This window comes from Scyliorhinus torazame, chromosome 3, assembly GCF_047496885.1.
Source record: "Scyliorhinus torazame isolate Kashiwa2021f chromosome 3, sScyTor2.1, whole genome shotgun sequence".
Classification (NCBI taxonomy): domain Eukaryota; kingdom Metazoa; phylum Chordata; class Chondrichthyes; order Carcharhiniformes; family Scyliorhinidae; genus Scyliorhinus; species Scyliorhinus torazame.
Window position 1 is genome coordinate 236,637,639 of NC_092709.1, and position 15,250 is coordinate 236,652,888.

The 15,250-nt window shown below is 42.7% G+C and overlaps 1 protein-coding gene across 6 annotated transcripts in view; it reads right to left on the bottom strand.

The window, feature by feature from the left end:
• Positions 1-15,250, bottom strand: part of ddx4 (DEAD (Asp-Glu-Ala-Asp) box polypeptide 4) — a 168,718-nt gene that overhangs the window by 12,770 nt on the left and 140,698 nt on the right. For all 6 annotated transcript variants that reach the window (XM_072497023.1, XM_072497022.1, XM_072497018.1 and 3 more), the window contains exons 15-16: positions 12,493-12,638; positions 7,028-7,127 (exon numbers count right to left, since the gene is read on the bottom strand). In XM_072497023.1, coding sequence (XP_072353124.1) covers positions 7,028-7,127; positions 12,493-12,638 — 246 coding nt within the window. The remainder of the gene's footprint in view (positions 1-7,027; positions 7,128-12,492; positions 12,639-15,250) is intronic.

Here is a 15,250-nt window from a genome sequence, read left to right on the forward strand (position 1 = left end):
TGTACTTGGTCAAAACTTATTTCCCCTCGTAACAACCAAGAATTACAAATCAGTACTTCAAGACACAAGTCAATTGTGTAAACAATAGTCACTAGAGCAGCTGGAGGTGGTGAAATGTATCAGAAAATAGAGAGCACCCACCCCCTCCCCTGAGCGTATTAAGTTTTGGGGGGGGGCAGAACTTCCCTTTGGCTTAAATATGTGTTCATAAGACACTTCACTGAGCCCCAATATATACATAGACAATAGAAGCAGAAGGCAGCCCTTCGAGCCTGCTCTGCTATTGATGATCATGGCTGATCATCAGGTTCAATATCTTGATCCAGGCCCAGCACCCCCCCCCCCCCCCCCCCCACACACAATTCCATGTGCTTTAAATTTTACCTGGTAATCTGCTAGGAGATCTTGTCAAAAGTTGAAATTAATCACATCCACCGTTTCACCCTGGCCAACTGTACTGGTCATATCTACAAGTAGATTTGTCAAGCATGATTTCCCTTTCATAAATCTATGCTAACTTTGTCTGATTATACTACTGTTTTGCTGTGCTATGAAATAATCGATAATGGACTCTTGCAATTTCCCTACTACCGACATTAGGCTCACTGGTCTATAAAGAACATTACAGCGCAGGAACAGGCCCTTCGGCCCACCATCAAGCCCATGTCTATCAAGGTACATCTTGAAACATCGCCATCTGCCCGACTCCACCACCCTTCACTCTGGGATGAAGATCAGGCCCTGATGATTTTATCCTCCTTCAATCCCATTAATTTCACCCTAAACCATTTATCTACAGTTCCTCACTAAACCAGTGTTACTCAGAACTTGTGGTACATTATTCATTGCTTCTGTCTTTACAAAGAAAGACATGAATAATGTAAGTACAAATTTAGTTCCTCAGTCATTTCTTTGTTCCCAGTTATGAATTCCCCGTTATGAATATGGAGCATATACATCGATGATTCTTTGAACTAATGAGGAAGAATGGATTGTGTGCAACCAAGTGAATCAAATTTGAATTGAGCAGAGGACCAGGAGATTGTGACTTAAGAGGAGAAAAATAAGAGTACGAGAGTAAGCTTGCAAGGAACATGAAAGCGGACTGCAAAAGCTTCAATATGCAAAAATAAAAATGTAGAGAAGATAAATGCAAGTCCTTACAGTCGGAAATAGAAAACAAATAAATAACAGTGCTATTAAAAACTACTTTAGTTCGGTCTTCAGAGAAGACACAAATAACTTCCCAGAAATGTTAGGGAAGCAGGAGTTTAGCGAGAAGGAGGAACGGAAGGAAATTATTACTAACAAAAAAATAGTGCCAGAGAAATTAATGGGGCTGAAAGTCAATATATCCCCAGCCTGATAATCTACATCCCAGGGTTCTGAAAGGAGGTGGCCACGGAAATAATGGATGTGTTGTCCGTCGTCTTCCAAAGATTCTGTGGCTTCTGGAACAGTGCCCAACACCTTGGAGAGTGGAAAATGTAACCCCATTATTTTTTTTAAAAAGGAGAAAACGGTATTACAGACCAGTTATCAATAGTATGGAAAATGCTAGAGCCTATTATAAAGTATGCGCAACAGGAAACATCAACAGGATTAGATAAGTCAACACGGATTTATGAAAGGGAAATCATGGTTGACAAATGTACTGGAGGTTTTTTTTTTTTTATAAAGGATATAACCAACAGAATTGACAAGTGAAAGAACCAACCAGTGGGAGAGGTGTATTTGGATATAAAGTCCCACATACGAGGTTAGTGTGCAAAATTAAATGAAAACACATGGTATGCTGGGGGGGGGGGGGGGGGGGGTAAATATATTGACATGGATTCATAATTGGTTAGCAGACAGGAAACAGCAGGAATAAATGCACGATAGCACAGTGGTTAGCACTGTTGATTCACAGTGCCAGGGACACTGGTATGATTCCCAGCTTGGGTCACTTTTTTTTTTAAAAAAATTACAATTAGAGTACCCAATTATTTTTCTTTTCCAATTAAGGGGCAATTTAGCATGGCCAATCCACCCAATCCGGGCATCTTTGGGCTGTGGGGGTGAAACCCACGCAGACAAGGGGAGAATGTACAAACTCCTCACGGACAGTGACCCAGAGCCAGGATTCGAACCCGGGTCCTCAGCGCGTAGTCCCAGTGCTACCCACTGCGCCACATGCCATCCTCAGCTTGGGTAATTTCTGCACCTTCCTCCCGTGTCTGCATGGGTTTCCTCCGGGTGTTCCGGTTTCCTCCCACAAGTCTCGAAAGGCATGCTCGTTAGGTGAATTGGACATTCCGAATTCTCCTTCAGCTTACCCGAACAGGTGCTGGAGTGTGGCGACTAGGAGGATTTTCACAATAACTTCATTGCAATGTTAATGTAAGCCTGTGATACCAATAAAGATTATTATTTATTGAAGTGAAAGGCAGTGACTAATGGGGTAGCGCAGGGATCAATCAGTGTTTGGGCCCCAGCAGCAATAAATGGGAAGTTATCCATTTGGAAGGAAACCCAGAATAGCATATTATTTAAATAGTGAGATTGGGAAACGTTGATGTACAAAAAGGGACCTGGGTGTCGTCGTGCATCAGTTGATCAAAGAAAGCATGCAGCTGCAGCAAGCAGTTTGAAAGACAAATAGTATGTTGGCCTTTATTGCAAGGTGAATGTTCAGGAACAGGGATGTATTACTTCAGCTGTACAAGGCTTTGGCGAGGTCACACCAGAGTATTGTATGCAGTTGTTTCCTTAGCCAAGAAAATGTTGCCGCACACGCAGCAAAATTTGGCTCCAACTCAAACTACAGGTTTGCCGACGACATGACCGTAGTGGGTTGGATCCCGAACAACGATGAGTCAGAATACAGGAGGGAGATAGAGAACCTCGCGGAGTGGTGTAATGACAACACTCTCCTCAATATCAACAAAACTAAAGAGCAGGTCATTAGGAAGCAAAGTATCGTGCACAACCCTGTCTGCAACAACAGGGCCTGGTGGAAATGATTGATAGCTTCAAATTCCAACACATCACCAACAACCTGTCCTGGTCCACCCCACGTCGATGCTACGACCAAGAAAGCACAACAGCACCCATCCTTTCTCAGAAAACGTTAGGAAATTCAGCATGTCCACATTGACTCTTACCAACTTTTACAGATGCACCATAAAAAGCATCGTATTTGGCTGCATCACAACCTGGTATGGCAACTGCTCAGCTGAAGACCGGAAGAAACTACAGAGTCGTGAACACCGCTCAGTCAATCCAATGAACCCGCCTCCCATCCATTGACTCGGTCTACACCTCCCGCCACCTTGGGAAAGCTGGCAGCATAATCAAAGACCCCTTCCACCCAGCTTATTTACTCTTCCATCGGGCAGGAGATAACACACACTACCAGATTCAAAAACAGCTTCTTCCCTGCTGTTACCAGACTCCTAAACAATCCTCCTATGGACTGATCTGATCCCTTCACACATCTTCTCTACTGAGTACTACTACACGCCTATATGCTTCACCCGATGCCTGTGTCTATGTATTTATATGTTTGCCCTATGTATTTTCCTTTCATGTACAGAATGATCTGTCTGAGCTGTATGCAGAACAATGCTTCTCACTGTACAGCAGTACACATGACAATAAACAAATCCATCCACTAATAATTAAGAAAAACAGTGCTGCAAAATCTCAGCAGGCCTGGCAGCATCTGTGGAGAAAAACAGAGTTATTAAGTGGAACTGGTTGAGATAGGTTAATCGCGAGCAAAAAGAATTTGACAAATGGACTATTAGGTGGAAAAATTTGAGGTTGCCTACTTCGGCAGGAAGAATATAAAAGCAGATTATTTAAAAAAGGAGAAAAGATACTGCAAAATGCTGTGATAGAGGGACCTAGCGGCCTCTGTACACATTAGGCAAATAGAATGTTAGCTACTACTGAAAGGGTGGGGAGAAAAAGGTAAAAGTGTTAAAATTGTACAGAACATTGGTGAGACCATAAGCACGGTGTACAATTTTGGGCCCTTTACTGAAAAAGGACATGGTAGTTCAGAGAATGTTCACACACTGATTTCTGGGATGAAAGTGTTATTTTATGACCAGAGGTTGAACATGTTAGGTCTACAGACATTGGAGTGTGTAACAATGAGAGATGAACTTAAATAGATACAATAACATGCTACTCAGCAATAAAACAAATCTCAAGCTTAAATTTGATTTGCAATCAAGATGCTGCCTCAACCCAACAAAAAAGTGGTTGTATTATATGCACGCATATTGTTATGGGCCAGGGTTTTTAAAACTCCAAAGTGTACTATGGAGTTCACCTGACCTACAACTTTCTGTTGAATTTGGCTAGGATGAGCACAGGAGCCTTCCATTCAGGTGTGAATCAACAGCCCAGACACTTTAATCAAAATAAGCTTTATTCCAAAAGCTTAGTTAACATCTAAATAAACACAGCAAGAATTTTTATCAATTACAAACATAAAAGACACCCCACAGTAATGTATAACACTTGAATGAATTCCCCCTTAACTGTTCCAATTCAAAAACAAAATCCCATAAACCAAAAATGCTTTTTCAAGGGCGTGGCCCAGCACACTGCTTTCACTTGAATAAGACTGGCTTTCCCAGAGATTCTGACCATGTCTCACCAGTAGGTTTAAACCCTTCCGAAAAGCAAACTATATCTTAAAAGTCACCACCAAGATGAAATGAAAAATCGCTTGTCATAAGTAGGCTTCAATTAAGTTACTGTGAAAAGCCCCTAGTCGCCACATTCCGGCGCCTGTTCGGGGAGGCTGTTACGGGAATTGAACCGTGCTGCTGGTCTTCCTTGGTCGGCTTTCAAAGCCAGCGATTTAGCCCTGTGCTAAACAGCCCCTATTTTCACTGGAACAGATATTTTAAATGGAACTAGAGAGACAGGCCAAAACACGTCTTTCTCCTGTTGAGAGTCCACAGCAGTCAAATGTGAAAGTGAAAGTTAAACTCAGCTACAGCTCAGCTCCACCCACTAAAATGACATCACTGAAGCCATGCGATGACAAAAAAAACTTTCTTAAAGGGACACTCCCATGACAATATTGCAAAATTCTGTTATGTTAACTAAAATTAAACTCAAGTAAAATAATTTAACTACTTTTTTTTTTTAAATTTAGGAGTACTCAATTCTCTCTCTCTTCTCCTCCTTCTTCTCCCCCTCCCCTCCCAATTAAGGGGCAATTTAGAATGGCTAATCCACCTACCTTGCACATCTTTTGAGTTGTGGGGGTTAAACCATGCAAACAGAGAGAATATAAACTCCACTCGGCCAGTGACCCGGGGCCGGGATGCTGTGCCACCATGCCGCCCAAAATAATTTAAACTATATGGGGAAGAAACGGTCCATGCTACAAACTCCATTCCTATCCCTGTACTTGACAAATGTCTTAAGTATAGCCAGTCATTTTAATGTAGTGTTCAACACCAAAGATGAGCTTCTGACCATATGTCCACTATCAACAAGCTGTCTACTTCCAACTCCGTAACATTGCATGACTCAAGACTGTGCCTCAACCAATCTACTGCTGAAGCCATCATCCATCTCCTGGTCATCTCTAGACTGGACTACTCCTTGCTCTCCTGGCAACCCTCCTATTTCCACCCTGTGGTCATCCAAAACACTACTGCCTGCATCTTAAAATACATGAAATCCGGTTTACCCACTGGCTCCCAGGCTACTCCATGGCTGGTGGTCCTGCCTCCTGTTAACTTGCCCCACTTCTGGATTTTCCTCCTCAAGTCTCTTCACTATCCTCAAGATATTCCATTTCTCCCTTTTTGACCATCTGAATTAGTATCTCCTGCTGTAGTTCAGTGTCAAATTTTGATGGATAACACGGATGTGATACCCTGGGATGTTTTGCTACATTGGAAGACATTTTATATGATGTGATACTGAAATAGCAAAAAATGATCACAAAAAAATAGCTATAAACTACAGCTATAAATAAGCTGTATATAGAATGCAGTCAAAATGAAAGCATTTTGTCTACTCCAATGAGTCAAGAGAGAATGAAAAAACAGACGTCAATTTCTCTTTTTCTCAACCCTGGGGGCGACTTCCATTGAGATACTGACGGCACAAATGTGTGCACGCACATCAATGCCAACGGTACTGGGCATGCTGCTGACAAGGAAAGCCCCTTAAAATTTTAAGTATGGCAGATTCAAATGACAGGCATACAATTTGAGGCAGACACCCAGGTATCTTAAAAACCTGCTTCACTTATTCCTCCAGCCAGGAGGACTTTTGAGTGCTATCACCAAGTCATAGGTGATCAGGTTTTTTTTTTTTAAAACAAACAATTTTATGGAGGTATTTTTTGGCATTGTAAACAGTTACAGAAATGTACAAACATCAACGAAAAACCAACACTTCAAACAAACCATAATGCACATACCCGCTCCTCTCCCATTGACACCACCCGCCTATTTATCCCTCCTACTCTAATCTCCCCCCTGCTGACGTTCACTCTCCCACGAAGTCGATGAATGGTCGCCACCTTCGGACGAACCCCAATACAGATCCCCTCAAGGCGAACTTGATTTTTTTCCATACCCAGAAAATTTGACACGTCCGAAAGCCAGAGTTCGGTCTTCGGGGGTTTTGAGTCCCTCCATGCTAGCAGTATTCGCCTCCAAACTATCAGGGAAGCAAAGGCCAGAACATTGGCCTCTTTCTCCCCCTGGACTGGTGATCAGGTTTTTAAAAGCTATATTACTTTGCAATGTAATAAATATTAACATCAAGATTTATTGGATTATCGATGCAAATGTGTTGTAAAGGTTCAATATTTTCACACAAGTTTACCAATGTTCCATACGCAAGGTACACGTTTTTACCATGAATTTCAGTAGCTAAACCCAAGCAAATTATAATGCTAGAATAACATACCCTGCAGTCCTCCCAGTCAAAGACAGCTAGATTCTAGATGGCAGTCAGCAGTAATTACATTTGAGAAGCAATTGACCAAAAACCTTACCCATGAATACTTGTTGTAGGGAATTTTTCTTGACAAAGGAAAGTAGCAAGAAAGTCAGCCTTTCGTTTGGTGTCAACAAAAACCATAGTCCGCTCAATACCTGTAAAACACTGCTTAAATTAAGAAACTGTTCTTTCACACATCAACAGGTGCCAGAAACCATTTCTGTACTAACATTTGGTCACATCCCCAATTATCCTTTGAACAGTGCAAGGATGGAATCATACAAGTTGCTGAATCCCCTGAAGCTGACCCGGAGGGGGGAGGGGGGGGGGGGGTTAAAAAATCCCTTCAGTGGGCACATGCTACTCAAAGGCCTCATTTGTCGCACTGGTGGGCGAGTTACCTAACCACCACCCCCTATGGTTGGCATTATGGAGGTGGGCAGGTTTACTGAATTGAACTAGTGGCACCCAAAACCCATCAACAGGTGAAGCCTTGAATTTAGGCCTAGGTGTTGTTAAGGTGGCTTGGCTTACAAATCGGGCTACAATGTACAATTGTGTGACAGTGAGGGAAATACAAATAAAACAATCCTCAAAATTTGAAGTTCAAAAGGAAAGCAAGAAATAAGCACTTCAACAAATGCGTTTTTTCCAACTGGGGTAGGGCCTCTCTGTAAATAAGTGCTCATTAGTTTTCTTGTTCACTTTTTCTACTTCAATTTCCAGTATTCCTTTAACGTGGATGCCAATGCAGCTTTGTGGGGGAAATACAAAGTCTTATTTACTGTACTTTTGTAAAGATATGTACTCTTGCCACCCATCAAATTTCTACCGTTGTCTCTTGAACCAGTCCATTTTTAATTTTTTTTTTTTAATTTTTTTTTTTTGCAGGGATATGGCTCCACAGGCACCCTCTGGTAACGTACACAATTTATTAAGTGTAAAACAATTCCAGTAAATTCTTCATGCATTTCTGGCTGATCAAATGATAACAATTTTGTGTAGATCTATTTTTCCTTGCACGATGCTCCTCAATAGAGGTCATATGGTAAAATTTAAAAACAAAAAAGGGGCAATCATATTGCTGGGAGTGGACTATAGGACCCCAACAGTCAGAGGCAAAGAAGTGCAGAAAGAACTGACAATGGCAACACATGTGGATAAGGTGGTGAAGAAGGCATACGGCATGCTGGCCTTCATTGGTCAGGGCATTGAATATAAAAATTGGCAAGTCATGTTGCAGCTATACAGGACCTTAGTTAGGCCTCATTTGGAATATTGTGTACAATTCTGGTCGCCACACTACCAGAAGGATGTGGATACTTTGGAGAGGGTACAGAAGCGGTTTACTAAGATGTTGCCTGGTATGGAGGGCATTAGCTTTGAGGAGAGCTTAGATAAGCTTGGTCTGTTCTCACTGGAACGACAGAGATCGAGTTCAGGTATCTGCAGGTTAGGGACTTTGCGTGAAAGATCTGGAGGGGGGTTCTCGGGATACACCCTATCGGAGCGACAGCTGCTCCCCGATGTGGAAGGGGAGGGAAGCGGGCGGTAAAGATAAAGGAGAAATGGGAAGCGTTGGGAGGGGAGATCAATTGGGAAGCATGGAGTGAGGCACTGCGTCGGGTACCTCCTCTTGTGCAAGGATGAGCCTGATACAGTTTAAGATGGTGCACAGGGTGCATAACACTTGGGAGAGAACGAGTGGGTTCTTTCATGGGGTAGCAGAGGAGTGGGAGGTGTGGGAGGGGGCCAGCGAATCACACGCACATGTTTTGGGGTGGTGAAAAATTGGGAAGATTCTGGGTGGGAGTGTTCACAATCTTAGCCAGGATAGTGGAGGAGGTGGTGGACCCAGACCCTTTGGTGGCGATATTTGGGATCTCAGAGAAGCCAGAGCGCAGAGAGGAGGAAGGCCCTCGTCTTGGCCTTCACCCTCTGATTTCATGACGGCGAATTTTGCTGGAGCAGCGGTCGGCACCGCCACCGGAGGTAGCGGCATGGCTGGGTGACCTGCACGACTTCCTGCAATTAGAGAAGATAAGGGGCTCTTTGGGAGCAGGGTTGAGAAAAGGTGGGGGATGTTTGAGAGTTTGAGGGGCTATACGTCACGGAGGAGGGTGAAAAAGGGGAAAAATCTGTACAGATCGTAGAGTTGATTGATGGGAAGCATGTTTCCCAGGGTGTTTGTGCGCTGTAACCGGTTTTGATACATGTTTGTAATAAAATACATTTTTATTTTAAAAATGAGTGGCATGGACAGTGTGGATAGTCAGATGCTCTTTCCTAGAGTAGGAGAATCAGGGGACAAGTACTAGGGGACATAGGAAGTGTGTGGGGAAGGGTTTAGAACAGATGTGCGAGGCAAATTTTTTTTTTTGGTTTTTTTTTTTTTTAAAAACGCAGAGGATGGTAAATATATGGAAGCTGCTGCCTGGGGAGATGGTGGGAGCAGGTACGATAGCAGCATTTAAGGGACATTTAGACAAATGTATGAATAGGGTGGGAATGGAAGGATACGGACTCCGTAAGTGCAGACAGTTTTAGTGTAGGCAGGTGCCATGGCCGGCGCAGGCTTGGAGGGCCGAAGGGCCTGTTCTTGGTATATGTAGGAGTGTAAAAACAGTAGTAAAGGATTTCAACTTTTCCAATATTAATTGGGACAGGCAGAGTGTGAAATGCTTAGAGGGGGTGGAATACTTGGCGCATCCAGGAGAGCTTTGTGAGCCAGCATGTAGAAAGGGGGCTGTACTTGACCTAATTTGAAGGAATTAAGATGGGCAGGTGGCAGGGGTGTCAGTGGGGGAACATTTTGGTGATAGTGACCATTGTCAAAAGAATGTCACTTTAAGAAATGGTGGTCTGCTAAAGTTACTGCAGTGATGTCAGAGTGGGGGTTGAGCTGAGCTCTGGCTTCTAGTTTCACTTCGAGAAAAGCTTGGGTATGTCTGTGTTTTTTGGTTTCGTTTCAGTGTTTGAGCTGCAGGCAGCCACAGAAGGTGTAATGTTGTTCTCTCTGCCATGTAAAGACTATCTCTTGGTCATGTGGTGAATTCAGAGCGATAACTGTTCTCAGTAGCGAATTTAAACCTGATGTGCTGCTGTTAAAAGGTTCGTTTCTATGTCTTATGGATGTTAAGGAAAGTAAGGATTACTTAGTGTTGTTTTTTTGGGGGGTTGTATTTGAATTATTGGTTGCCAAGATGTTCAGTGTATGTTTTAAAAAGGTTAACTTGAGTTCATGGAATAAACATTGTTTTGCTTTAAAAAATACTTGATTTCTGCTGTACCACACCTGTAGAGTGGGCCATGTGCTCCCTGTACCGCAATCTATTAAAAGTTGTGGGTAGGTGAACTGCATGATACACTTTGAGGTTCTCTAAACCCTGGCCCATAATTCAAGAAGGCTTAAGGTAGTTATGGAAAAGGACAAAGGTGGATCGGAAAAAAAGGTTCGGATTTCGGGGAAGCCGACTTTAATAGGATAAGACAGGATCTGGCTCAAGTCAGCTGGGATCTGCTACTTGTAGGAAAATAAGTGCAGGGGGGAGTCATTCAAAAAGTAAAGAAACAAAGATTACAACACCAATATGTTCCCATAAAGGCAAAATGGTGGGACCAAAAAGTGCAGAGAGTCTTGGATGTCAAGGTACATACAACATTAGAGAAAAAGGAAAGCTTATGGCAGGTACAAGGGACCCAAAACAATGGATGCCTTATAAAAAATAAAAAAAAGAGTATAGAAAGTGCAGGGGGTACTTAAAAGATTAGGAGAGCAAGGGGACATACGAAAAAACACTGGCGGGCAAAATAAAGGAATAGCCCATGGTGTTTGAGAAGTATATTAAGGGCAAGATAACCAGGGAGAGACTTGGGCCCATTAGGGATTATAGTGGGAAGTGGTGTGTGAAGCTGAATGATGTAGGTACGGTATTAAATGAGTAATTTGCATCTGCGTTCAATAGAGGACATGTAGGTTATAGGAAGTAGGGGGGAAATTGAGATTAAATTGAACAGATTAGCAAGGAGAGGGAGGAGGTGCTAAAAGCTTTAGCAGACTTTTTAAAAAAAATATATAATGGATAAATCCCCAGGCACAGATCAGATGAGAGGGGCAAGGGTGGATTTTGCTGGGGCTCTGATGCTAATCTTCAAATTCTTCCTGGCCACAGGAGAGGTGCCATGACTGTCCATTATTCAAGAAGGGAAGGAAAAGACAGGCAATTACATGCCAGTGAGTCCAACATCAGTGGTAGGGAAATTATTGGAAACATTTCACAAAGATAGTCAGCATGGCTTTGTCAGGGAGAGATCATGTTTAACTGAATTTGGAGGTGGCGACTAGGTGTGTAGATGAGGGAAGTGCAGGTGATGTGGTCTACAAGGACTTTTGATAAGGACCTGCATGGGAGACTGATCAGGAAGAGTCCATGGGATCCAGAGCAATTTGGATCCAAAATTGGCTTAGTGGCAGGAGACAAAAGGGTGATGTTTGAAAGTTGTTTTTGCGATTAGAAGTCTGTGTCTAGTGGTGTCAGTGTTCAGTGGTGCACTGCAGGGATCAGTGTTGGGTTCCTTGCTGTTTGTAGTATACATTGATGATCTAGATGTGATTGTGTGGGCTATGATCAGTAAATTCACAGAGGGCACAAATTGGTGATACGGTAAATAACGAGGAGGAAAACTTTCGATTACAGGATAATAGACGGGCTGGTCAGATCTGAGGCAAATGGAATTTAATCTTGAAAAGTGTGAGGTGATGCATTTTGGGAAGACAAAGGCAGCAAAGGAACACACAAATGAATGGTAGGACACTAGGAGGTACAATGGGCTCTTGGGGTGCATGTCCAAACAGCATTCAGGACACGTAGATGAGGTGGTTAAGGCATATGAGATACTTGCCTCTATTAGCCAAGGCAGAGAATTCAAGAACAGGGAGATTACAATGGAGCTGTATAAAACGCTCATTAAGCACAGCTAGATTACTGTGTGCAGTTCTGGTCACCACATACAGGAAGGATAAGATTGCACTAGAAAAAAGGTGCAGAGAAGATTCACCAGGATGGTGCCTGGGCTGGAGCGTTTCACCTACGAAGAGAGGCTGGGGTTGTTTTCCTTAAAGCACAGAAGGCTGAGGGGGTCCTCATTGTGGTGTAGAAAATTATGAGGGACAGATAGGCAGAAGGTTTTTCCTCTAGTAGAGGGGTCAATAACTGAGGGCACAGATTGTAAGGCAAGGAGGAGATTTAGAGGGGATTTGAAGAAAAGCTTTTTCAACCAGAGGGTGGAGGGAATCTGGAACTCACTGCCTGAAAGAGTGATAGAAGCAGGAACCCTCAACATTGAAGCATTTAGATGAGAACTTGAAACATTATAGCGTACAAGGCAACCGACCAAGTGCTGAAACATGGAAGTAGAATAGATAGGTGCTGGATGGCCAGCACAGAAGATGGGCCAAAGGGCCTCTTTCTGAGCTGCAAAATGCTTTATGATGCTATGACTCAGTAGTATCATTCTCACCTATGTTGGTGAGGATTTCAACCAATTTGTTCCTTTTCGAATACTGGTCAACTTGCAGTATGGACTGCTGTACATCGCCACAGGCTCCTCCCACTTGGCCAACAGCAAGAAACAAATAGTCACTCTTCATGAAATCTGCAGCCAACCTTTAGGAACGAAACCAAGCAACATGAGAATTAAACCTTTGGACCAGTTTAAACTTCAGTTTACAACCCAAAAAAAAACTTATCAGATCAAAACTGGTTTTTGTTCTTTTGCCCACACAAGAGAATGGTAAAAAAAGAATGGAGACACGACATCAGCTCAATTTAAGAGCAGAAAATATTAATGGGTTTTAGGCTAAATAAAGAAAAACCTGTTTACTTGGCTGTTAACTGGAGGACACAAATTTAGAATAACTTTCAAAAGAACAAGGGGGCGAGGGATATTTCTTTTAAGACATGTAAATGAAGTTGTGATCTGAAAAGGGTAGCTATCTAAAGCGAATTGGATATATATTTGAAAAAAAAAGAGGAAAAAGCCACTTCTTTTTTCTTTAAATAAATTTAGAGTACCCAATTTATTTTTTCCAATTAAGGGACAATTTAGCACGGCCAATCCACCTACACTGCACATTTTTTGGGTTGTGGGGGCGAAACCCACGCAGACACAGGGAAAATGTGCAAACTCCACACGGACAGTGACCCAGAGCAGGGATCGAACCTGGGACCTCGGCGCAGGGAGGCAGCAATGCTAACCACTGCCCCACCATGCTGCCGCAAAAAAGCCACTTCCCCATGCAGAAAGACTGGGACTAATTAGATGGCGCTTTCCAAGAGCTAACACAGACAGTATGATGATGATTGTTCTGCTATAATTTGGACACTCGAGGTACTTTATTTGCTCTTCACTCAACACTGTTTTCACTGGTACATCAATGCTCATGGGCCAAAACAAGAACATACAAGTGAAGAGACCTGCAGGATAACAATCAATAAACCAGTTTGCCTCAATACATACAATGGAGTTATGCAGCTTCAAACCTCTCAAACTGAGGGGGACAAACAACCAAACACCTGCAAATAGCTTGGATGCAACCACAAATCAGGCTTGAAAAAGGAACTAAGATTAGATCAATAAGGGGATCTTCACAGTAAATTAATTGCGGTGTTAATGTAAGCCTACTTGTGACAATAAAGATTATAATAAATCACTTTTCCCTCCATGATAAACATGCATTTTGTTTCAACTGCTTCAATGGTTCACTTAAGTTGGTTCTAAAGTACCAAGAGACAAAGCAGTTATTGGCAGTATTTCAAACAATTGGTGTCCTCAATTAAACATTATTTATGCAGAAAGAAACTTTAAAAAAAAAACAATTTTCTGTCTGAGTGCAGCGAATAAGGAAGTGGGAACAGGATCCAGTTATCTAACCTCCAGACACCCTCGAGTTCCACTGGTTAAGCAACACCATGCCCTCTGGCTAAATAAAGTGCTTGGAAAGAAAATGGCATCCTATATCAGTAATCAAAAACAAACAGCTTCATTATCTCCCAGCCTGATGAATCAACTGGAATTGCTTTCACGTTTTAAACTGACCTCTGTAGTTTGCTACATGTTTGAACAAGATTTTTACCCGATAATGCAGGAGACTGGACTGGAGTGAAGGAAACACTTCACACAATTGGGAGAAATAGCTCATTCAAAAATGCACTGCATGCTAGTTAAATTTACAGCTGAAACAGATTGATGTTTGCCAGCCAAGGCCAAGGATTATGGAGGTACGGCAAGTAGACAGAAATATGATAAAGATCAATCGCAAACAGAATCACTACAGTGCAGAAGGAAGCCATTCGGCCAATCAAGTCTGCACCGATCCTCCGAAAAAGCACCCTAACCAGGCACTCACTATTCCTGCAACCCCATCCAACCCACATATCCCTGGACACTAAGAGGCAATCTAGCATGGCCAATCCACCTAACCTGCACATTTTGGGAGGAAACCAGACCACCCGGAGGAAACCCACGGCAGAACTCACATTCCAATGTCTCAATTTCTTTCAAACTAGTCATGATCAAAAATCTGGGTATTAGCCAGAAGAATGAAGCCATCAAGGAAGTATAATTTAAAACAAAAACAGAAAAATACTGGAGAATCTCAGCAGGTCTGACACCATCGGTTTAGAGAAAAGAGAGCTAATGTTTTGAGTCTGGATGACTTTGGCAAAGAATCTTCCCTTTTCTCTCCACAGATGCGGTCAAGACCTGCTGAGATTCTCCATTTTGTTTCAGATTCCAGCATATGCAGGGTAATTTGCTTTTATCTTCAAGTATAATTTAAAGTCGAATTGTGAAAGGGACATTGCACTAAACCGAAAAAAGTATAGACATTGCACTTAATAAAAGAATGACAAGAGTCCCTACAGTGCAGGAGGCCGCCATTTGGCCCATGTCTGCACTTGCCCTTGAAAGAACATCCTACCTGGGCCCACTCCCCTGCCCTATCCCAACCTAACCTGCACATCTTTGGACTGTGGGAGGAAACCAGAGCACGCCAAGAAAACCCACGCACACGGGGAGAATGTGCAAAATTTACAGTCACCCAAGGCCGGAGTTGAACCCGGGTCCCCTGGCGCTGTGAGGCAGCAGTGCTAGCCATCACCCATAAGAGTGTAACCTCAGAGGAAGGAATGCTGAACCAATATTTCAGCAATGGCTCAAAACAGAGGACTTAAATGCTCCCAATGAAATTTTTTTTATTTAAAAAAAATTCATTTAC